The 23,457-nt window shown below is 40.4% G+C and overlaps 1 protein-coding gene across 3 annotated transcripts in view; it reads left to right on the top strand.

Annotated features, from left to right (window-relative positions):
* Positions 1-23,457, top strand: part of PLCB1 (phospholipase C beta 1) — a 623,222-nt gene that overhangs the window by 493,901 nt on the left and 105,864 nt on the right. For all 3 annotated transcript variants that reach the window (XM_065589796.1, XM_065589798.1, XM_065589797.1), the window contains 7 exons: positions 98-197; positions 1,846-1,950; positions 2,815-2,924; positions 10,111-10,243; positions 14,671-14,724; positions 15,926-16,145; positions 19,871-20,048. In XM_065589796.1, the coding sequence (XP_065445868.1) occupies positions 98-197; positions 1,846-1,950; positions 2,815-2,924; positions 10,111-10,243; positions 14,671-14,724; positions 15,926-16,145; positions 19,871-20,048 (900 nt within the window). The remainder of the gene's footprint in view (positions 1-97; positions 198-1,845; positions 1,951-2,814; positions 2,925-10,110; positions 10,244-14,670; positions 14,725-15,925; positions 16,146-19,870; positions 20,049-23,457) is intronic.

The raw sequence follows: 23,457 nt of genomic DNA, 5'->3' as shown, positions 1-23,457 counted from the left end.
GCCTTATCTTTCTGCTCGGCTATATGTCTTGTATGCAGAAGGAGCTTTTCTTATTTATAGCAGACAACCGATAATTGTACCAAATGTGTTCCTGTAGGTGGTTCTGCCTTCTCTGGCATGTTTGAGGATAGCCGTATACGAAGAAGGAGGAAAGTTTATTGGACATCGGATATTGCCTGTCTCAGCAATTCGACCAGGTAAGATTATGGCTGTGCTGTAGTGAAGAGAACCAACAGGGCAGACCCTCAGTATGACTCTGTTGACTTCAATGCAGCTATGTTGATTTATGGCATCTGAGGCTCTGTCCAGCGTATGCAGCCGATAGAGAAAGTCACCGAATTTGGTACTGTATTATTTCAGCTTTAGTTATAACTTCGCTTTTAAAAAAAAGTAAATAATTTTGAATATGTTTCTACCATCCATGAGAAGAGAAACACCCAAATCGCTCCAAAATTAAATCTAGAATGAAACAAGAAAACCTACAGAACTAAAACATACAACGCAGTTGATGGCGTTTACTGGTCAATTATAGCCATTTCGAAAGAAGGGGAGTGACAGTCCTCATTGACATTTCTCCTTTTCAGTCATTGTTTCTGAGGTCGATTGCTCAGAGAGCTTTAGCAGTGGTGGGTGGAAACACTGAGGGTGTGAAACATGCTCTCATGGGACAATCAGCTTGGCTCATCCTTTCACACTTTCAAAATTGCCTGCAAATGCTCATATTGTAGGTGTATTTTAATGTTTAGCCAATGTGAAGGATTCATCCCCCCTCCCCAGTCTTTTTAAATATGTTGCCATGTCATTTGTTCTGGTGTTCTCTGGGTTTTTTATTGTCAGGTATTCATGTTGTGTGCATATTACGGCATCCTGATTCCTTTTAATTAACTTTGCAGCTCTCTGAGTATCTTGACCGGAAGTACATATAAAGATTTTAAATGAAAATAAAGTAGGGTTACAAAGCCAAATCAATCCAAACTAACTGGAAAACAATACGAAAAGTTCAAAGAATTATATAAATTAGAGCTAGGGAAATAACTGATTTCTTTTGTTCGCTGGCACTTCTGAAAAATCATTTTGGTCCAGGTCGAACTGAAATGAAAAAATGCGGAAAAAGTTGGGCACATTGAAAAAAATCATTTAAGGTCAAAGAAACCAAGTTTCATTCGACCCAAAATGTCGAGCATTTTTTTTTTTTCAAGCATGTGTGAAGGGCTGAATTCACCAAACAGCCGGAGGAGGAGGAGCAGATGGTGGTTAGACAGAGGCTAGCACTAACACCGACATTTGTGTGCCATATGAGAGACCCACATTCAAATCCCTGCTCCACGTCAGGCAGAGGGAAAAATTAAACCTGGCTCTCCCACATCTCCAATGAGTGCCCTAAGCATTTAGCTAAAAGTTATAAGGAGAGCACCACCACCATCTCCTCCTCCTCCAGCCATTTTGTGAATGGCATCTTGGTATCCCCAAATTACTTTTGGCTGAAACTATTGGGCGAATTCATGTCAAATTCCCAAATTTATTTCATTTGGCTGATATTCGCCAAAAAAAATGCACCCAGCTCCAATCAAATTGCAGATTGACATGAGCCAAAGAACAAGAAAATAGTCAATAGTTTAAAAATAAAGGGGAAAAGATTTTTTTTAATAGTGCTGTCTTGCACCTTTCACCTGCTCCCTTGTCAGTATGTTGTCTACGTAGCTTGTAAACTTTTCTGAGTAAGGATTTGCCTTCCCACAGTCTCTAAAGCGCCTAGGTCACTTGGGCACTATATAAATAATGAATAATAATATAATTACCTTGGGCAGAGTTTACATTCTGGACTGGACTGCTCTTATGTTCCAGGGTATCACTACATCTGTCTGAGGAATGAGCGGAACCAGCCTTTGATGCTGCCAGCAGTCTTTGTGTACATAGACGTTAAAGACTACGTACCCGATACTTATGCAGGTAACTATTAAACTATGAACTACGAAGGTAAAATTAAATACACAAGTCTTTGGAACCTTCTCAATCTGTTTGTGACAGAGAGCCTGAAACACCACTGTATAAAACTGGTGTAACAGTCTGCAGGCTGCCTGCTCGGATCACAGTCAAGGATCGGGGCCTAAGTACTTATTTCCTAGCAGACTTTGGGTAGCCCTAAAGAAGCCAGGAGTCTTGGGATTTTGTAATCTAAACAATATGCAGTGACTGTGAGATTCAAAGTAAAATGATGTACTTAATTTTTGGAGTCATTTATAAACCTGGGTGTTTTTTTCAAGATCATATTGCAAATGTGCAATTAAAAAAATATTAGTGTGAATGTAAGGGTTCAAAAACGCTCAGCATTGTCCTAACTAAACATTGGGAGTTTTACCATTGTCTTCAGTGGGAGCAGAGTTGGGCCAATGCTGAACAGGCTAGAAAATCCCATCCTAAAACTGCCCCCAAAGAGTGCTCATCCCAGGCTGCAAGTGTTTTGGACATAAATTTAAAAACACAGTACCTAGGAGAGACAAAAGAAACTCATTCAAAGCAGCAGCATTTCTCCTACCTTTTTTTCCCCCAATACCTCTCACAGTAATAAAATAGGGATTAAAATTCTCACCTACATATTGGCCTAAACATGTGCGGAATGTATATTTCCATAAATGGGGTTTCACGGTTAATGCCTTTGGTATGACGGCATAGTCACACATTCACTGAAGATTCTGATGTCCAAGTGATAACTTTGAATAATAGATTTCAAGAAAAACTATGCACCTTCTTAACACTTAATGATCTCTAAAACCATAGATTAACTTTGACCTGAAATGTTTACTTCATTTCCAGATGTGATTGAAGCATTATCCAATCCAATTAGATACGTAAACTTGATGGAACAAAGAGCTAAACAGCTGGCAGCACTCACACTGGAGGATGAAGAAGAGGTAAAGAAAGAGGTAAGGGAGACTTCAGTCATTGAAAATTCATCATATTCGGTGGGATTTTCAAAAGCATCTACATGATTTAGAACTTCATTGAAAGTCAGTGGGACTTATGCTCATCAGTCACTTAAGGACTTTTCAAAATCCCACCCATTATCTAAGGGCCAGGTTTTGATACACTTACTTTGTGTTCATTGTACTCCATGTGGGATCCTCTTCAAGTCCATAGGATTATGCATGGTCAAATGAAGTAAGGGTATCAGAATCTGATCTTTAGTGAAAAAGTGTTGGATGTCACACAACATGGGGGGGAAAAACAACCAACCACAGACCCTCATGGTTGTTTATCATTTTGATCGTGTGGTTTTCCAATTCCCAGTGAGAGGACTATATCATTCGCTTTCTTTGAAAATATTACAAATTTTGCAGGAATTTTGAGGGCTTTCTATTTTGGTCTTTGAAAATTGTATTCTCTTCACAGGAGGAGAGTTTCTCTTCACCTGCTGCACAAATTCTGATGTCTCCACATTATGAGCCCAATTTTCATTTACACAAAGGCCCCTTTACATCCACTATAAGGTTCCATTAAACTACCAGAGTGGTGTAGAGTCCTTTGTGTGAATGAGAATTCAGACCTATTGCTCTAGTTTAACTGTAATTTTGTAGAAGCCAGATTTTCAATGGTTCATCTTTGTGCCTTTGTTTGCATAAGCACTTATCACTAAGAACATATAAGAATGGCCAGACTGGGTCAGATCAAAGGTCCATCTAGCTCAGTATCCTGTCTTCCGACAGTGGCGAATGCCAGGTGCTTCAGAGGGAATGAACAGAAAAGGTAATCATCAAGTCATCCATCCCCTGTCGCCCATTCCCAGCTTCTGGCAAATAGAGGCTAAGGACACCATTCCTGCCCATCCTGGCTAATAACCATTGATGGACCTATCCTCCATGAATTTATCTAGTTCTTTTTTGAGCCCTGTTATAGTCTTGGCCTTCACAACATCCTCTGGCATACAGTTCCACAGGTTGACTGCGTTGTGTGAAGAAATACTTCCTTTTGTTTGTTTTAAACCTGCTGCCTATTAATCTCATTTGGTGACCCCTAGTTCTTGTGTTATGAGCAGGAGTAAATTACACTTCCTTATTTACTTTCTCCACACCAGTCATGATTTTATAGACCTCTATCATATCCTCCCTTAGTCATCTCTTTTCCAAGCTGAAAAATCTTATTAATCTCTCCTTATACGGAAGCTGTTCCATACCCCTAATCATTTTTGTTGCCCTTTTCCAATTCCAATATGGTTTATTTTTGAGATGGGGTGACCACATCTGCATGCAGTATTGAAGATGTGGGTGTACCATGGATTTATAAGACTAAACTCACATTTGCCTGTGCAGGTGCAGTCATTGTACAAACATATGTAGACATATGTGTATTATTGTGCATGCCTGGGGGCCTCTGACAATTATGCACTGATTTTCAGTGGTAAATGCATATTATAGTTTTATTTATGTTGAGGTTTAAAAACCACCTGTGGAATTTGGCTTCCCAGTTCTCATTAATGTTACTAGAAATTGGGCACCCGAATGGCCTTGAAAAACCCAACATTAGATTTTAAACAAGTCCTGTGTCATACTCTAGGTCCGTCACATGAGTTAAAGGGTATTCAGCACAAGCAGTTAAGTCCTGATTCCTGGAAGGCAGGGAAACAGGGTCTCCACAGTCCTTTATTTGCCCCCTTCCCTATTTCCTGGATCCTTCATTCTCAAAGGTATAAAAGCTCAACTGAACTCGCTTTTGTAACCAAGAATACACTCCCCAAATAAGATTAAATGAGTTAGTCATTACAGTTCCTTGGCCAACAGTTTGCCTCTTTGTCTCTTTATTATGTACAGTCTCACAAGTTTGCTTGAATGAGAACATTGAAATACTCAATAGTATTTCAGAAGTTTATCTAGGACGATACTATACTAGATTCTATTTTAGTAGCAAAATCTTTTTTTAACATAATCTCTTAAGCACGTCTAGAGGTAATTTTTTGCATAAAAAGTGAATATGCATTTGATTTGGACAAGATTATCACTTATTTGTTAGTCTAAGAAAAATATTGTCAGAAGTACTTATTAAAGGCAAACAGGAAGATGGGAAGTTAAATTGCTGCAAACAGTTTTGGTGAATGCTCTCATACTTCAAACAGCTTGAAATCTCTTAGGGCAAAGGCACTTACTTTACAGTGGGAGAGAAGTATGTTTTAGGAGGAAAATGGCATAATTGTGGTATTGCGTTTATCAGTAAAACTAGCAAAACTGATGCAGTGGCAGGAGATACATGCAAATTTGCAACATTAAGTTTCATTTTAAGTGTCCCATTCCTACCATGTCTTGGTACACATACATCTTGGGTAATCAATCTGAAATGGATTGAGCACTAAAAATGTATTTTTCTTATTCCTGAACTTTTGTGTATTTTTCATACTATGTTCTTGTTGTTTTCAACTTCTTGGGCAAGGGTTTCAGAGTGAAGGATGTTACTTTTCTACGTGCATGTTTGCTCATAAAAATCACACTTGCAAGGGTAACTCTATGTCGAACTTCCAGATTTGCACGCACACACGTGTATACACTCAATTTTGTTAAATGGAGTTTCAAATATATAGGCTATATTTGTAAGATTATCTATTATGTCCAAAGATGAGTGGTTTCCTAGAATTTTTTTCCCTTTGATGTATTTAAACAGGCTTCTTGCCAGCAGTCGATGAAGGAAAATAGACAAATTTTTCAATGAGATATTAGAGCTTAACCTTCAGGTGTGAAAATCAGAAAAATCATAAGCTAGCAACCACAGAAATTACTTAATAATTAATTGTACTCAGTTTGAATCAGATACAGGTTTGGAATGATACTATCCAGGAATAAACCAGCAAAGTAGGGGAATTAGCTACAGAATTGATCATTTCTTTTGCAGTATGTAGCACTTTATTTTCAGAAAAGAAGCACATTTGAACATGATATGAATTCTCAATTTTGGATCACAGGCAGCTACATGAGTCCAGATCTTCCTTCACTGCAAACCTTAGAGTTACTATATTTAAAATGCCGTGTCCCAGAAAAATACTTTGTAAAATTAGAAACATTTTAATACTTTAATTGTGCATTGTAGCTATACAGCTATAAAAGTCCAATACACTTTTTAATGTGCCTGTGTAAAATAGTTTGTAAGGAAGCAATTTTATGGGTACTCTGCCCCATTCCATTCCTTTTTCTCATATGGCACAAAGGGAGCAGAAGTCACTCGCAGGTCCCCAGCTGGAGATTCCTGGGCACGAGGAAGTCCTCATCAGGTGTAGAGCCATGTAACTAGTCCCTGTGCCTTTCTCCCTGCAGCCATGCCACAGGTAGGGTTGCCAACCCTCCCGGATTGGCCGGGAGTTTCCCGGTATCGGAATCGATCTCTCTGCGGCTACTGAAACCAGTCCAGGAGATTTTAATAGGCCGCTAAAAGGCTGGTCGGTGGCGCAGCGGGGCTAAGGCAGGCTCTCTATCTGCCCTGGTTCCACACGGATCCCGGAAGTGACTGGCACGTCCCTCTGGCTCCTAGGCGCAGGGGTGGCCGGGGGTCTCTGAGTGCTGCTCCCCCTCCCACGAGCGCCGACTCCATATCTCCCATTGGCCGGGGCAGCGCTGAGCCTAGGAGCCAGATATGCCAGTTGCTTCCGGGAGCCACTCGAGGTAAGCGCCACCCAGCCGGAGCCCGCACCCCAACCGCCTTCTGCCCTGAGCCCCCTCCCACATCCAAACTTCCTCCCAGCGCCCGCACCCTGAACCCACTCCCTCATCCCAACCCACTGCCCCCAGCCCTGAGCCCCCTCCTGCACCCAAACTCCCTCCCAGAGACCGCACCCTGCACCCCAACCCCCTGCCCCAGGCTCAGCCCAGAGCCCCCTCCCACACTCCCACAAGTGGCATTCTGCCAATTATAACAACCTCAGTGTCCTGTTTGCCCACTCTCACGGTTATCTCTGTGTCTTTGCCCATTGCCACCGCCTCGTGGAATACCCATTCTGAGCTGGCACCCCGGCCGCTACTCTCTCCTCATTCAGATCCTTCCTAAAGACCCCTCTGCTATTGACATGCACAGACATGAGTGAACAGAGACTGTAATCCCGAAATCTCCACTACATCCAGACAGGATGGAGAGTGGTGGCTACAAGGAGCCGATTGTGGCTAACTGATTCGAAGTCACCCAGCCTTGTCATAAGTCAAAGCACAAGACGTCCTGCCTTTACATATGCTGCTGGCATAAAGTCCCTTTTACAAGAAAGAATCAGGTCAGGCATAGGGGATCTTCTGAGATGATCCCCCCTCCTCCTTACATCAGTGTGGTTAGAGTGGAAGGTAGCTACAGTGCCACTTTTTGGTGTATAGTAGAACAAAATCCAATCCTATGCATCTATATAAGACTGCTCTTCCCTGCTGAACACTAACCTTAGATGAGTAAGCACAGTCTTTTACTAAAGACATGACAAAGCATAGGATGTAAACCAGGGGTAGGCAACCTATGGCACGCGTGCCGAAGGCAGCACGCGAGCTAATTTTCAGTGGCACTCACACTGCCCGGCTCTTGGCCACCGGTCTGGGGCGCTCTGCATTTTAATTTAATTTTAAACTAAGATTCGTAAACATTTTAAAAACCTTATTTACTTTACATACAACAATAGTTTAGTTCTATATTAGAGACTTATAGAAAGAGACCTTCTAAAAACATTAAAATGTATTACTAGCACGCGAAACCCTAAATTAGAGTGAATAAATGAAGACTCGGCACATCACTTCTGAAAGGTTGCCGACTCCCTGTAAACTAATGTTCCTTTTATACCTCGCTACTAAAATGTAAAATATGAGGGTGGAATGCATAATGTATTAAGAAAGAGAGCCTGTGATATTCTCCATTAAGGGAAAATCACATTGTGGGTAGTCATGAATGCCTTGTTACACAAAAAATGGCTCTTTGTTCACTTCCTGAACTTGTCTCATGTTTAGTTTCTGGAAACAAATATCTCTGGTGCCCGAAACTGAACAGCCATGTTAATCGTTTGAAAACAAGGTGCAGGGCTACTTGAATTTTATTAGCATGTATCAACCTGGTGGCAAAAAAGAAAATGTGCACTTACACACACAAAATTGGCTCCTTACTTTCCATGCATGAATTTGCAAGCTGGGATGCAAGCTTGTAAGTCTAGCTTTATTTTTATTAATCATTCATGCAGTGCAAGTTCTCACTAGCAGAGCACTTTTTATTAAACTATTGAACGTGACTTCCTTTAACAGTGTTTAAAGAAGAAAAAAATAAAACCAGCCAAGACTTCTACCAAAAACAGGATCATTCTAGAATGAAAGTGGACATGCACATCATTGTTCAGATCATGTTTTGCTTATGCATGTGATAAATGAAGTGGTTGGAATAGATTGGATCTCCTGATAGACACAATGGCGGTGGTATCCTTGTATCCCATTGTATAGCTGTGTTAGAATTAAGGCCTGGTCCACACTAACCCACTTCGAACTAAGGTACGCAAATTCGGCTACGTTAATAACGTAGCTGAATTTGAATATCTTAGTTCGAACTTACCGCGGGTCCAGACGCGGCAGGCAGGCTCCCCCGTCAATGCCGCGTACTCCTCTTGCTGAGCTGGAGTACCGGCGTCGATGGCGAGCACTTCCGGGATCGATCCCAGAAGATCGGCTGCTTACTGCCGGACCCGGAGGTAAGTGTAGACCTACCCTAAGGGTACATCTACACTACAGGGGGGAGTCGATTTAAGATACGCAAATTCAGCTACGTGAATAGCGTAGCTGAATTCGACGTATCGCAGCCGACTTACCCCGTTGTGAGGACGGCGGCAAAATCGACTTCTGCGGCTTTTTGTCGGCGGCGCTTACTACCACCTCCGCTGGTGGAGTTAGAGCGCCGATTCGGGGATCGATTGTCGCGTCCCAACGGGACGCGATAAATCGATCCCCGAGAGGTCGATTTCTACCCGCCGATTCAGGCGGGTAGTATAGACCTAGCCTAAGATGTTGAGACAGAGATCCCTTCACAGTACACAAAGTGTTACGTTATATGACTGTTGAGCCAGGTTGCAGTAAACTGGCCGTGTAATTAGCGTAAAACAATTATACCAGAACCTGTGTTGCCTCTTGAGAGAGTGGCAGACGGATATTCTGACAGCTGTCTCCTGCTTCTGCTTGTAATTTGATTATCCTTTAAGAGTGAAACAGAAGCAGCCTGTGGAACAAGCCAGGACTGTATTCAGCTGGTGCCATGGCAACCAGTTCTTCATACTCTTTTTGGCCGTCTGAAAATCCAAATAGCTTACCAGTGCTGTGAGTCCCTCCTCCTCCTCCCTGAGCATGGAGTGGTTGTATGTCTTTGTAAACCTAACGTCCACAAGAGTAACTGTAAGGGGTTCATAAGGGAACTGGCAAGGAGGAAAAGGCTTTGGAAAATGCTTAGATGAGTTGGATACCAGAGACACATTTATGTAGAGTTCAGCAGGATGGAGGTATTGTTTATATGCTCTCTGTTGAGTGTAATTATGAGAATATTATATCCTGGGGATAAGAAGTATGTGTGCATGTCTTGAGAGTTGATGAATAATTACACTGTCTAGTAAAATTAGCTATGAAATTTAGCAGCCGTTCCATACACATATTTTGTTCATAATAGGGATCTGAATGGTATTTTCCTGCTACCTTCTATTTACTTCTAGAAGGATTTTATGATGCAGCACAATGCTGATTCTATGTAGTTTTACCTCTGATATTGCTAACTAATACATATTATAAATGGGTAAATTACCTGTCTGTTTTGTGGCTGAAAACTACTCAGCTGAACTATATCCTGTTAACAATTTTTTTTCTGAGGTTATACAAGACAAAAATACACTCAGAATAATTGTTCAGAAAGATATGTGCTGTATTTCTGAAAGTTAACTTGCAAAAATGAACTGCAATACAGTGGAAAACTGAAGCTACTAAGTCCAGATTTTTCTTTTAGAGCAGTGTATTTAAAACCTGTACGAAATTTCAGGATCAAACTGAATTGGATTGGAAATAAATAACTCCCTTCCCCTCCCCCTGCATGTATTTATTATGTATATACCTATTTGGAAAAGTAATGTAAAATATTCTGTATCTTTAGGTTGATCAGGGGGATGCACCATCAGAAGCTAATAATGAGCCCAGACCAACACCAGCAGAAAATGGACTAAGTCACTCCACTTCTCTGACAACGAAGCCAGCAACTCAGGTTGTCCATAGTCAACCAGCCCCGGGTAAAAGACTTAAACGCTTTTTTCCTACATTAATTATTTAAAAAACAAAACCAAGAAATGGCTGAATAACACTTTCTGAGTGTGCTTTGCATTTAAAAAAAAGCTATATACAATGAGTAGAGGAAAATTGTCCTATGTTTTAACACATATTATTATTTATTTCACAGCATTAGTAATAGCCTCTTTCTTCCAGAAGGATACCTGTAGGCTTCACATACTGTATCCACTTATGCCTGAAAAGCAGTCACCATTGGAGTGAAACAGGTCATGATTATACAAGAGTTGAAGACAGAAATAATAAATAATAATAAAATATAGGGCGCTCAAGCGATTAAAAATTAATCACGATTAATCGTGTAATTAAAAAAGTAATCGTGATTAATTGTGTGATTAATTGCGCTGTTAAACAATAATAAAATACCATTTCTTTAAATATTTTTGGATGTTTTCTACATTTTCAAATATGTTGATTTCAATTACAACACAGAATACGAAGTGTACAGTGCTCACTTTATATTTATTTTTGATTACAAAAAAAAAACAAAAGAAATAGTATTTTTCAATTCACCTCATACAATTACTGTAGTGCAATCTCTTTATCATGAAAGTTGAACTTACAAATGTAGAATTGTGTACAAAAAATAACTGCATTCATAAATAAAACAATGTGAAACTTTAGAGCCTACAAGTCTACTCAGTCCTATTTCTTGTTCAGCCAATCACTTAGACAACCAAATTTGTTTACATTTGCAGGATGTATGCTGCCCGCTTCTTGTCACACTGTCACCTGGAAGAGAGAACAGGTGTTCTCATGGCACTGTTGTTGCCGGTGTTGCAAGATATTTACATGCCAGATGCACTAAAGATTCATAGGTCCCTTCATGCTTCAACCACCATTCCAGAGGACATGCGTCCATGCTAATGATGGGTTCTGCTCGATAACTATCCAAAGCAGTGTGGACCGATGCATGTTCATTTTCATCATCTGAGTCAGATGCCATCAGCAGAAGGTTGATTTTCTTTTTTGGTGGTTTGGGTTCTCTAGTTTCTGCATCAGAGTGTTGCTCCTTTAAGACTTCTGAAAGCATGCTCCACACCTCATCCCTCTCCGATTTTGGAAATCACTTCAGTTTCTTAAAATCTTGGGTCGAGTGCTGTAGCTATCTTTAGAAATTTCACATTGGTATCTTCTTTGAATTTTGTCAAATTTGCAGTGAAAGTGTTCTTAAAACGAACATGTGTTGGGTCATCATCCAAGATTGCTATAACATGAAATATATGGCAGAATGTGAGTAAAATAGAACAGGAGATATACAATTCTCTCCCCAAGGAGTTCAGTCACAAATTTAATTAACACATTATTTTTTTAACGAGCATCAGCAGCATGGAAGCATGTCCTCTGGAATGTTGGCCGAAGTATGAAGGGGTATACAAATGTTTAGCATATCTGGCACATAAACACCTTGCACCACCGGCTACAAAAGTGCCATACGAACACCTATTCTCACTTTCAGGTGACATTGTAAATAGGAAGCGGGCAGCATTATTGCCCATAAATATAAACAAATTTGTTTGTCTTAGCGATTGGCTGAACAAGAAGTAAGACTGAGTGGACTTGTACGCTCTAAAGTTGTACATTGTTTTGTTTTTGAGTGCATTTATGTATCAAAAAAACCCAACATTTGTAAATTACACTTTTACGATTAAAGAGATTGCACTACAGTACTTGTATAGAGTGAATTGAAAAATACTATTTCTTTTGTTTATCATTTTTACAGTGCAAATATTTGTAATCTAAAATAATATAAAGTGAGCACTGTACACTTTGTATTCTGTGTTGTAATAGAAATCAATATATTTGAAAATGTAGAAAAAATCCACAAATATTTAATAAATTTCAACTGGTATTCTATTGTTTAACAGTGCGATTAATCGCAATTAATTTTTTGAGTTAATCGCATGAGTTAACTGTGATTAATCGACAGCTCTAATAAAATAATAATAATAATAAAACACACTCATAGACAAGGACTCCTTGAACTTTGGAGAGGCAATGAGCAGAATCCAGTATGAACATTACTCTGGTATTTGCTTGTGAATCGTAAGTACCAGTGCAGCACTTAAACGCGATGGGCCCGGTTTTCCGCAGTGCCCAACACTTCCCATTGTGCCAGTGGAGTGAGATCTTGAGAACAATGGATGCCATGGAATACCAAACACGTCTGAAGAATCTGGCCACTTCATGAAGGTGCCTAAATGGAGTTGAGCTGTGTAGAAAATCAGACCCCGATATTGTGTGCTGAGCATTTTTTTGATACCTGGCTCTATGTTGATAAGCATAATAGCAATATGTTTTGAACGTCTCCTAGTCTTACAGTAAAGTACACATGTCCCTTGCTTCATATGCTTTCTAAAATCTCACTTCTTCCAGAAGTGAGTTTGTTATCCCAACCTCTGGATGTCCCAGGGTGACCAGTCTTCTGTTATTGAATATTTACATGCCTCTGTCTCTTAAATTGCTGTGTCTTAAGGGCTGTCTTCATTTTCATATATTAATACAGCACAAGCATTGTTAATGCTAAATAAATAATAATACCCCCCATGCACATTATCCTGGTAAATGTACATTTTTACTCCTGTCTCAGGTCTTCCAAAACAATTGCCCCATCATCTCAACACCCACGCCTACACTTTTATTGGTTTGGCTATGGGCCTATGATACTTGAGAAGCAATTTGCTCACACAAAGGAAGATGTAAATAGTAGAGGACATGTATTTTAATGAAGAAGGAGGCACAGATGCAAGCATAGACATTTTTCCTGAGTTTTGAAAATAATAAAGTATTCTGTAATTGTGCAGCTGAGTGTTCCATTATGGGCAAGGTCGTTTGCACAACAGTTCCTTATGCCCAAGTGCGGTAGACTCTTAAATTGCTTTTACAAAAATATTTCCCGTTTTTTGTGCATGTATTTTCCCTTTTCCTGTACACTTAAAATTCATTCTTTGAAAATGGAGGCCTGTATACATTTGTATTGGTATATCTATTTTTAAAAGAATTCTAAAACTACATTATTTCCAATTTAATTATTGATTGTTCATCATAGGCCCCATCCAACTTCCACAAACTTCAGAGGAGTTGTATCAGACCCTTTTAAAGCAATTTTGAACTGTCACTTAAAGTACCAGTGTTGTACTAACCATGAGCCAAATCGTGTTTACCTTACTCACACGATTGGTTCCACTGAGTTCAGCGGCATCCCTCTCATAAGAAAAGTGAGGTAGCTAGCGTGTTTTATGTTGTGTTGTGTTGTTTGATGATGATACAAGTGTTGCCTCTATAGACCATACGGCTAGTTTGCCTTTATTATATTCACTGTCTTGCTTTCATTACATTCCACATTTATTATATTCAGCAGTAATGCAAGGAACCTAAAGGCCTGTACTCTGTACGACATTAGCTTCAGCACTTAGTATAACGCTTGAGGCCTATGAATGTTGGCACAGATAAATGGCCCAATGGTAACCCCCAAGTTTTGGGGAACTGAGAATAAAGTGTTTAAGGGGAAATTTTCTCAGAATTTACCATAACTACATGAACATGAGATAACATTCGCAGATGTCTGACCACAAGAATGCCCTATCAACGAATCGACATATATGATAATAGATTGAGATCATTAGTATACTAACCAATAGGAGAAGGGCACCTCAACATTAGTATGGTGAGGAAATACAAATAAGGAAGAGGGGAGAAGCCCCTACTGAATGTGCATTAGGCATAGTGTCATCAGTGTAACATATTATACAAGTTGCATCCCAGCCTGCGGGCAATAGGAGAGAGAGGTGTAGTCCTTGGGAGATGCCAAGATGATGGCCACTGGTGAGGATGAGGAAGGTGATGGTGATGAGGAAGATAGTGGCTAACATTTCAGGTTGTTCTACAAGGAATGGTGTGAGTATATGGATGTGCAGATGGACATTCTGTACTATATCCATGTACCTTACTGAGCTGGAGTGTTTGTGACTTTGCTAAATGTATTAATAAACTATTGTAAATACAGAAGTTTTCCTATAGTGTGAGTGTTGCAACTGTGTACATCAGGGTTCCCAACTCTACAGTAATTTTAATACTGAGCCTGATCTTGGGACAAGAACCTGTCAACTCTCAAAGTGATAACTGGAATTCTTAAGTAATCGATATAATTAATACATAATCTATGAACTGGGATACACATCCATGTTGCTACTCTTGGGAAGTGTGAAAAGTACCTAAAAATATATTTCCTCACATTATTCAGAATGTTTACACAACTGTATATGCTATGTCAACTGCGATAATGATATAGAATATATATAAATTTTCTACAGGCAACACATGTGACTTCTGTTTAAAAAGAATGGAAATCAATACTATCTTTTACTTCCAGGTTCTGTGAAAGCACCTGCAAAAACAGAAGATCTTATTCAGAGTGTCCTAACAGGTAATAAAAATACAGGTGTTATGCAATAGCATATTCTGAATGAATATTACGGTTTTGTCCAGGGATACGTACATTTCGTAAAATAGGCTACCTGGTTTAGACTTTTCATTGTCTGATTATTGCTGAAAGAACTTTGTGGCAAATGTACATACCAGGACTTGTTCCCTTAGGACACAATCCTGCATCTTGAATGGCAAACCCCCCATTGACTACAATGAGAGTAGGATTGGGTCCCTACAGGGAGCTTTTTCTTAATATCTCCCACTGTTGCACTACCGCCCGTGCCAGTAATGGTGGGAGTATAGACACTTCCCAACGGAAGCCTCACGTAAGTCGAATTTTGCGTAAGTCGGGAACGTATAACCCGACAATTACGCAAAAAAAAAAAAAAAAAAAGCTTACGGAACTTACAGAACTTTTTCCGTAAGTCCGGATTTGCGTAAGTCGGGTTTGCGTAACCCGGGGAGCATCTGTATTCGGAGTCTGAATGCAGAGAAGGTACCAGTATTCTGACCACCGTGTCATCTAGACTGGCTCTGAGCAGACTTAGATGGCTTAATGCCAGTGCCTTGCATACACTAGAGCTCTTACTATTGGAGATTTTGGAGATGCACCCATGATAGTGTAGCTATCAGTGCAATGTAGAGCCCAGTCCTGAAGTCAATGGCATAACTCCTAACAATAAGATACACCGCTTGTATTTCATCGTACCTAGTTGAATGTCATTGCTGGCTTAGTTTCTTGAGGACATCAAGTCCATTCTCCACTTCCAAAGCTGAGAAGCCCTTTAGTTCAACTTCTTTGAAGGGTACATTGATTCTGCTATAGTAAGAGGTATATTTTCAATTTGGTCCATGAAGCTTTAGTTTTGCAATTCTCCTGGACAATCAACTGAAAATAGAAGTAACTTGTCAAAGTGTAGCACAGCTAAAGCCTTGTGTACTGGTATGAAAATGTGTCCTTATGCAAACTGTTGCCTAGAGAAGGGAGTGGGAAAGGAACAAGTAACAGTATTTACCCATGGACTGCATCGTACCTTAGGACAGAACTGCATTTGAGGTTATCTTTGGATTTCAGTTAAATACAGTGGCTTGCACTGTTTAAAATTTCATAATTGGACGCCCATCCAGAGCTTTGGCTTCTTTTCCATAAGGATTTCAATCAGAGAAAAATGATGCAGTTTCCGTGATTATTGTTGCAGAAGTGGAAGCACAGACAATTGAGGAGCTAAAACAACAGAAGTCATTTGTTAAACTTCAGAAGAAGCACTACAAAGAAATGAAGGACCTTGTAAAGAAACACCACAAGAAAACCACTGATCTGATCAAAGAGCACACTGCAAAATACAACGAAATCCAGAACGACTACCTGCGTCGTAGGGCAGTCTTAGAAAAAAACACAAAAAGGGAAAGTAGGAAAAGGTATGTTAACTGGTATGAGAAGGTATGTTAGTGTCAAAAGATCTTTATCCATTTACTCATAATTGATAACATAACAAGTATGTGGAGATAGCACAAGAGTACAGATGAAAAACAAAGGCCATGACATTCATAGATTGAATGAGGGCAGAGATCTTGAAATGAAGGTGGGACCTGCAACAATGGATAGAAGCCCCCCTTGTGATGCATTTGTTCTCTACTCGCAACCAGAGAAGACTGTCCCAATTTACATGGTAGATTGCTTGTATATATCACCTTCCCTATACAATAGGGGACACACTACTTGTGTATTGAGAAACCCACTGTCATCTGTATGGTGCTCTCCTGGGATTCAGTTGTTCTGATAATCCATTCTTTTTAGGGTGACCATACAGCCTGTTTTGCCTGGGACAGCCCCTTTCTTAAGCCCTGCCCCAGCCGTTCCTTTTTGTGTGTGGCAAAAGTGGGCATTTGACCCCTTCGCTCTGGCCAACATTTGTCAAAGAAGTGCGGTGTGGAGGAAGAGGCAAGGCTGGAGCGACCAAGGATAGCCGGCGGGGGGGGGGGGGGGGGGGAGGAAGAGGGAGGGAAGGCAAGCAGGGCACTAATGACCAGTGATAGCCTTGTGCAGGAGGAGGGGAGAGGGAGGAGGAGGCAGGAGTCAGGCACGTGGTTCGGTCCCGCCCACGCGGGGGGAGGTGGAGGAGAGGCCCTTGGGCCAGCCATGTGCAGTGTCCCGTTCTCTCTTTCAGAAATCTGGTCACCCTAATTCTTTTACAAATAGCACACACTTGATTGTGGAGTTCCCACATGCCCTGAGTAAGAGGCTGCACCTAGGTGCAGGAGCAGACCAGGGACCAACTCATAACTACAGAGTCACAATTCAGTCCCTGATTCCCTCCTTGCTGCAGGCAGGAGGTAATCTGCATCAGCTCTTTACTGGCACAGATGACTTGCCTCTCCTAGCAGGCACAGTTGTACTAGCTGATGTGCTTTTGCAAGGTGCCGCACGCTTCCCATGCCTCCCTGCTTTTCTGCAGGGAAGGAGGAGGAGGAGTATCCCCGGGGAAACTGCTGCTACCCCCTCTCCTTTACACTGTAACTCATGCATGTAGTCCACCGGGGGGAGATAAGAGACCACCTTATGCCCCTTTACTCCCCTGCAGAGACAAATAGGACAACCCATGATCTGGCCCAACCCGAGCAAACAAATGGCTCTAAGTCCCACAGTGTGAATTCTAAAGGTGCAACCCTAGAGATGAAAATCAAAATTGGTCCTGTTTTATTATTTGTGGCAAGGAGGGCCATTGTTAACTTGTGTCTGCCTCCAAACTGGAACCCTGGAAAGAATTAATAGAATACTAAGAATTAGACCTATTCCTTGAATCGAACACCTGATAGCTTTACTGACTAACAGCGGAAAGTAATCGAATAAATTTCAAAATATGAATTCTCTAGACCACGTGGTGACGATTGATGTATTGTAAGTAGATCTGGGCAAGATGTTATGGCCCCTTCCCTTTATGCAGTCCCTTTCTGTGCCCCATCTACTTTTCAGTCCTCCATTGCCCTGTATTTTTTTGTTTCCGTGAAAGTGATTTTTTTTTTAGTTTGTTAGAAAATAAAGGGATATGGGCAGTGTAGTTATTTCTGTCAATTTGATGTGGGAAATGTACTGTGACTCACTAAATCTTTCGAATACTCTCAGCTTGTGCATGTAGCAGTGAACTATATATCAATAAAACCCCTAAAAACGACTACAAACACTTACGCAAAATATAATTACTCATGTGCCTAAGTTTATGTAGGATTAGATGCTAATAATACCACAGTTGAATCTGCTTAATCAGGGATGCCTTTTGGTAGATTTCAGTTCATCCCAATTATTCAGCATTATTCATTTAATTATAATTTATTTAAATGATGTAAACATTACGGCATCATTCTGCAACCCATTTAATTCAAATAATCACCATTACATTCTAAGTCCTTTTTATTATTTCATACAATTTACTACTTGCAATTCATCATAGCTTTTAAAATATGAAAACCATGAACATTAAACAAAAAAATCTCTGGGAGACAAGCAGAGAGAAAAAGCCAGGAGTGATTTCTGGCCTCTGACGTCCATAACAACACCTCTGATTGTAACTGGCAGTGAATTAGCCCACAAATCGTTCCCAGAAGGCAACTTGGCCATTTATGATTGTCCAATGACAGAACCCTCATTCAATTTAATAGGAATTTTGTACTTCTAAAGCAGCCTCCCCATATTTAAGTGACTTAGAATTTGAACATTCTGAAAACAGCCAAAGTTTGAGTCGATAAAATTCTTTAGCGCTGTTTGTCAGCTGTGTTATGCAGAAATTTGTAATCTGCTGTATGGTCCAATGCCAACATGCAGGACAGAAATCTGTAGGAATATGGATCAGGGCATATGTTTTCATGTTTAATTTTTTTTTGTTTAGATTGTTATTATTTTACCTTAATCCTTTAACTTTATGCACTGTTTATCTCACTTTCACATGCACCATTCACTGCTCCCTCATCAATCCCTTTCCCTGCCCTTGTTTGTTTATCTTTCTTTCCCAAGACCAAAATCTCATTCTGCTTCTTAGGGAGTTTGGTTTTTAGATTCTTTTTTTATTTTTTCCTTTGCTTCTGTGTGCTGCCTTACTCAGATTCATACTCCTCTGCTAGTTTCCTTTTTCACAGAAGTCCACAGTTCTGCAGTTCATTAAATACTTCCACACAAATGCGCACACATTCACTGTACATAACTTCCAAAGGAGAGTAAGTTAGCAGATATAGGGATGTTCCTAGCTCCTGAACAAACACCGGTGAGGCTTTTTATAAATGCAGGCCTAAGGTTAGGTTCCTAAATCCCCATTTAGGCACCTAAATAGGTGACTTCATTTTCAAAAAGGCTCACCACCCAAGAGCTCCCATTATTCTCATTGAGGGCTGGGCTAGTTTGAAAATCAAGCCACTTATTTAGGTGCATAAATGTGAACTTACACCCAGTTTGGGAAAATGTTGGCAATTATGTTTATAGATTCATAGATTCTAGGACTGGAAGGGACCTCGAGAGGTCATCGAGTCCAGTCCCCTGCCCACACGGCAGGACCAAATACTGTCTAGACTATCCCTGATAGACATTTATCTAACCTACTCTTAAATATCTCCAGAGATGGAGATTCCACAACCTCCCTAGGCAATTTATTCCAGTGTTTAACCACCCTGACAGTTAGGAACTTTTTCCTAATGTCCAACCTAGACCTCCCTTGCTGCAGTTTAAACCCATTGCTTCTTGTTCTGGGTTTAAACTGCAGCAAGGGAGGTCTAGGTTGGACATTAGGAAAAAGTTCCTAACTTTATTACTTATTGATATTGATCCTGATTCTCCACTGCACTGCAAGGTGCCTTGTACAAATTGAGTTTAAACCACTATAGCCACCACCACCACAATATTACATGTTTTACACACATTTTGCATAGAAAATGCAAATCAGTGGAGAAACCAGCCAATCATTTTAAGTGTGTGGTAGATCGTATAATTGCACTAGTAAGCATATACAGCGCAGAGAGACTTATGCATTCTTGATGGCTACAGCTACTATTTTAGACAATTGCTAAAAAAGAAAAGAAAAGAAAAAGAAAGAAAAAAATAGGAATTGTACTAACTGTCCCTATTGAATGAGTTATCGGTATTCCGTATGTCTTTGCAGATGTGAAACTGGCAGCCCGGATCACAGTTCAACTATTGAACAAGAACTGGCTGCCCTTGACTCAGAAATGACCCAGAAGTTAATAGAACTGAAGGAAAAGCAACAACAGCAGCTGCTCAATCTCCGACAAGAACAGTATTATAGTGAAAAGTATCAGAAGCGAGAACATATTAAGCTGGTAAGTGTAAAGACTCACGGCTTACACTTCTTTTTTGAGGCTCTCTCAGTCATTAGTGGAAGTTAGGTATTGTTATTAATTCAGTTGCATTTTGTCCTGCACTTCCCTTCCCGGACTCCAGTTCTGAGCCTTAATTTATCCAGATCCACAGTGTGCATTCTGTGTTCAGTGAAAACAAAACGGTGGCCAATGATAGATGGTGCCTTGGGCATGAAACCACACAAATAAACTAGTCAAACGCCACACGTAAGACTGACTCTTACTCACTTGCTTGGGCTACCAGCATCACAGGGTGGTGGGAAAGAGACCACTGCTTCTCCTCCGACCACCCAGAAATGGGTGAAGCCGAACTCTGTCCCTCCTCACCAACCTGAACACTCCAGCCAGCAGAGCTGAGTGAGCACTGAAGGGAATGTAAACCTGCTGCTTCCACTGTGGAGCAAGGGAGCGATCGGGGAGGGAATTGTGACTGATAGTCTGGTCTACTCCTGCAGCTGTACAGCCATGCGCTGATTCTTGCTCGGGGCGGATTGTAAACTGACAGTCTAGCCTTACACGCAGAGTTGGTCAGGGATTTTTTACAGCAAATGCCAGTTTGTCAAAACTAAAACTTTTCAGGGAAGTGTATCGATTTCTATGAAACGTTTAGAGCAAGCAGAAGATAGAGAATGGAATGCCAAAGCAGTTCCATGGCTTCCAAGAATATTTATATAAGCTATTTAAATATACCAAGGGAGATTTTCAAATGCACTCAGCATTGCTCTACTCTGCTCCCTTTGAAGTCAATGGTAAAATTTCCACTGATTTCAACAAGAGCAGAATTATACCAACCACAAGCACTCGGCTTCCCCAATGGTAAAAGTGGAACAATGATACACACCTCCTTTGTAAACTGCTTTGAGACATATGGATGAAAAGTGCTATATAAGAGCTAGGTACTTACTATTATTGAAAATCCTGCTCACAAGGTGTGACATAGGAAAAGGAAAAAAAAATTCTTAGAGGTTTTAGTTATTTGTTGATTGACAGTTGCCACTGCAGGTTATATTATCAGTGAAAGGACTGGGCCAGAGATGGAGAAGCCTCAAGAAAACTGTAACCACACGGGGTATTTTGATAAGGCACACAATGATCTTATTAGTCAGCAGTAAGCAAAACAAGAATAGAAGTAAGCTCTGGCAGGTCTATGGAGTGGGTGGAACATCCTGACTGATAGACTTATACAAGTTAAACAGAGGCAAAAGAAGGAGAGAATGTCCAGTGGTTAGGGCCCTAGTCTGGGACTCTAGAAACGCAGGTTGGGTTCCCTACTATACCACAGACTAACTGTATGAGCATGGGCAGTCACTTAGCCTCTCTGTGCCTTAGTTCCCCATCTGTAAAATGGAGATAATAGAACTTGCAAGGATAAATACATTAAAGATGAGAGCTGATCAGATACTACAGTGATGGGAACTATCTAGGTATCTTACACAGAGGACCTATTTAGTTGTCTGTTCCATCCCTTTGTTTCTTTGTTTCCATCTCTTTGTTTCTTTGAGAAACTATGTGTTTCTAGCTTCCTTCTATGCTCCAGCTAGCAGCTAATCAGCAAGTTGTAGTCTTTGCAGTTACACTTTGTAATTTCCTATCTCGAGTGCTGACCCTCAAGGTGACATAGCCCATCATAAGAATGGCTACAGATGTATTCCACCTATGCCCTAGTCTGCCATCATTTCTCAAGTCGCTACAGTGCTCAGGCTTAGAAAAAATTGCAGTTAGAAAATTTCCTTTTGATATAACATGTTAGCGATAAAGACTTTTAAAATCCTTTGTCTTGGCTCTCTGCCAGCATTCAAAGCAATACGTTGTCTTTAAAGTAATTGAGAAATTCTCTTTCTGTTCATTCCTCACAAAGAGATACGTTTTCTCTTGTACCTGAAAAGCTTTACATGCTCCAACATACATCAAATGTCATGAAAAGCAAAAAATGTATGATGTTGCATGATGTGAAAAAATCCACACAATTTAATATACTGAGTTATTTTTGATTATATACGTAAGTCTAATAGAGTGACTGAATACTTATATGTTTTTGAAAAACACAGAGCTAATAAAAATTAACTGGCAAAGCAAGAAAGGGTAGGAGTGCACTTGTCATCTTTGCCTCTTTTGTAGTTTATCATCAAAGTTAGGGCAGATATCTTGTCCCCATATAAGTCCATGGGAATTTGGCCATTATGTTTAACCAGGCCAGGATTTCACCCTCAGTCCCTAACTTGCAATTGGGTCCACACAGAGATCCACTTTTGGGGATTGCTGGATCAAGGACTTGGCTTGTATTTTGCACTGTAGACCTTGGGCAGTTTGTAATGCAGACTCTTGTTTAAAAAACAGTTTTTGAAAAAACTTGTGCTTAAAAACACTGAGTGGCTGCCCCGGAACCCTAGTGAATGCACAGTAAGGTTCTTTGAAGTGCAAGTCCAACAGAATTTGGCTGCTTCTATACAGTACACAATAGCTGTTGTAATTTTTAATATTCATCTGTTAAAAAACAACGTAAACAACCCTTCTGTAATATCAGTAGTTTTCATTTTTAAAATGTCTTCAGTTTATTTTCTATAAAAGTTTAGGTGGGAACTTTTCATGTTGATGTATCCTTTTGCTATAGTTTGTTGATATGTTCATACCTTTCAGGAAGATAGATATAGATATTTTTTCCTCTGGAAAAAATTGAATGTAATTGTGTAATTAAAGACTGTATCATAATGCATATGTAAAAGGGGGTCAAATTAAGGTTGGATAAGCAACCTTAGTTCTGGCATTTCCTAACTTTTGGGTGCTTGACTTTTCAACTTTAATAATGTTCTTTTAATGTAGCTTTTTTTAGTGTAATTTCCCAAATTTTCTAAAAAAAGCAAACCGAAAAAGCAGACATTCCATCATATTGACACCACATGGATCAGCCGCAGGTTTGGAACTTTTAGATCCATGCTACAGACCTGTGCCACTTCAGCTAACAGAGTGGGTCGTGCTGTGTACGGCCCAGCACTAGAGGTAATGGGACCCTTCATGAATGGGTTTCACAGATATTTGCTGACAGGCGAGAAACGGTGAGACTCAGGAATCTTGGGTTCCATTCAGAGCTCTGGAAGAGAGTGTCTCATGGGGGAGAGGTATAAACTCTTCTGCTTTTTTTCTCCCCAAACATGACCCTATCTGACTCATCTGCTCCAACCCGTCCCAGTCTCCACTCCTCAGGTGTCTCATCCCAGTCTCCTGGCCCATCAAGTCCTACTCTGATCCATCCAGTCTCCTCAAGTCCCAATCTCCTTATTTATTCTCCTTATTTACCCATTTCCAGTTACCCACATTCCACCTCCCCCCGAGCACTTTGTCCCCAGACTCCCTGCCTAGCGATGCCTCCTCT

This window comes from Chrysemys picta, chromosome 3, assembly GCF_011386835.1.
Source record: "Chrysemys picta bellii isolate R12L10 chromosome 3, ASM1138683v2, whole genome shotgun sequence".
Lineage (NCBI taxonomy): Eukaryota > Metazoa > Chordata > Testudines > Emydidae > Chrysemys > Chrysemys picta.
Note: the sequence above shows the minus strand (reverse complement) of the source record. Positions and strands in the feature narration are given on the sequence as shown.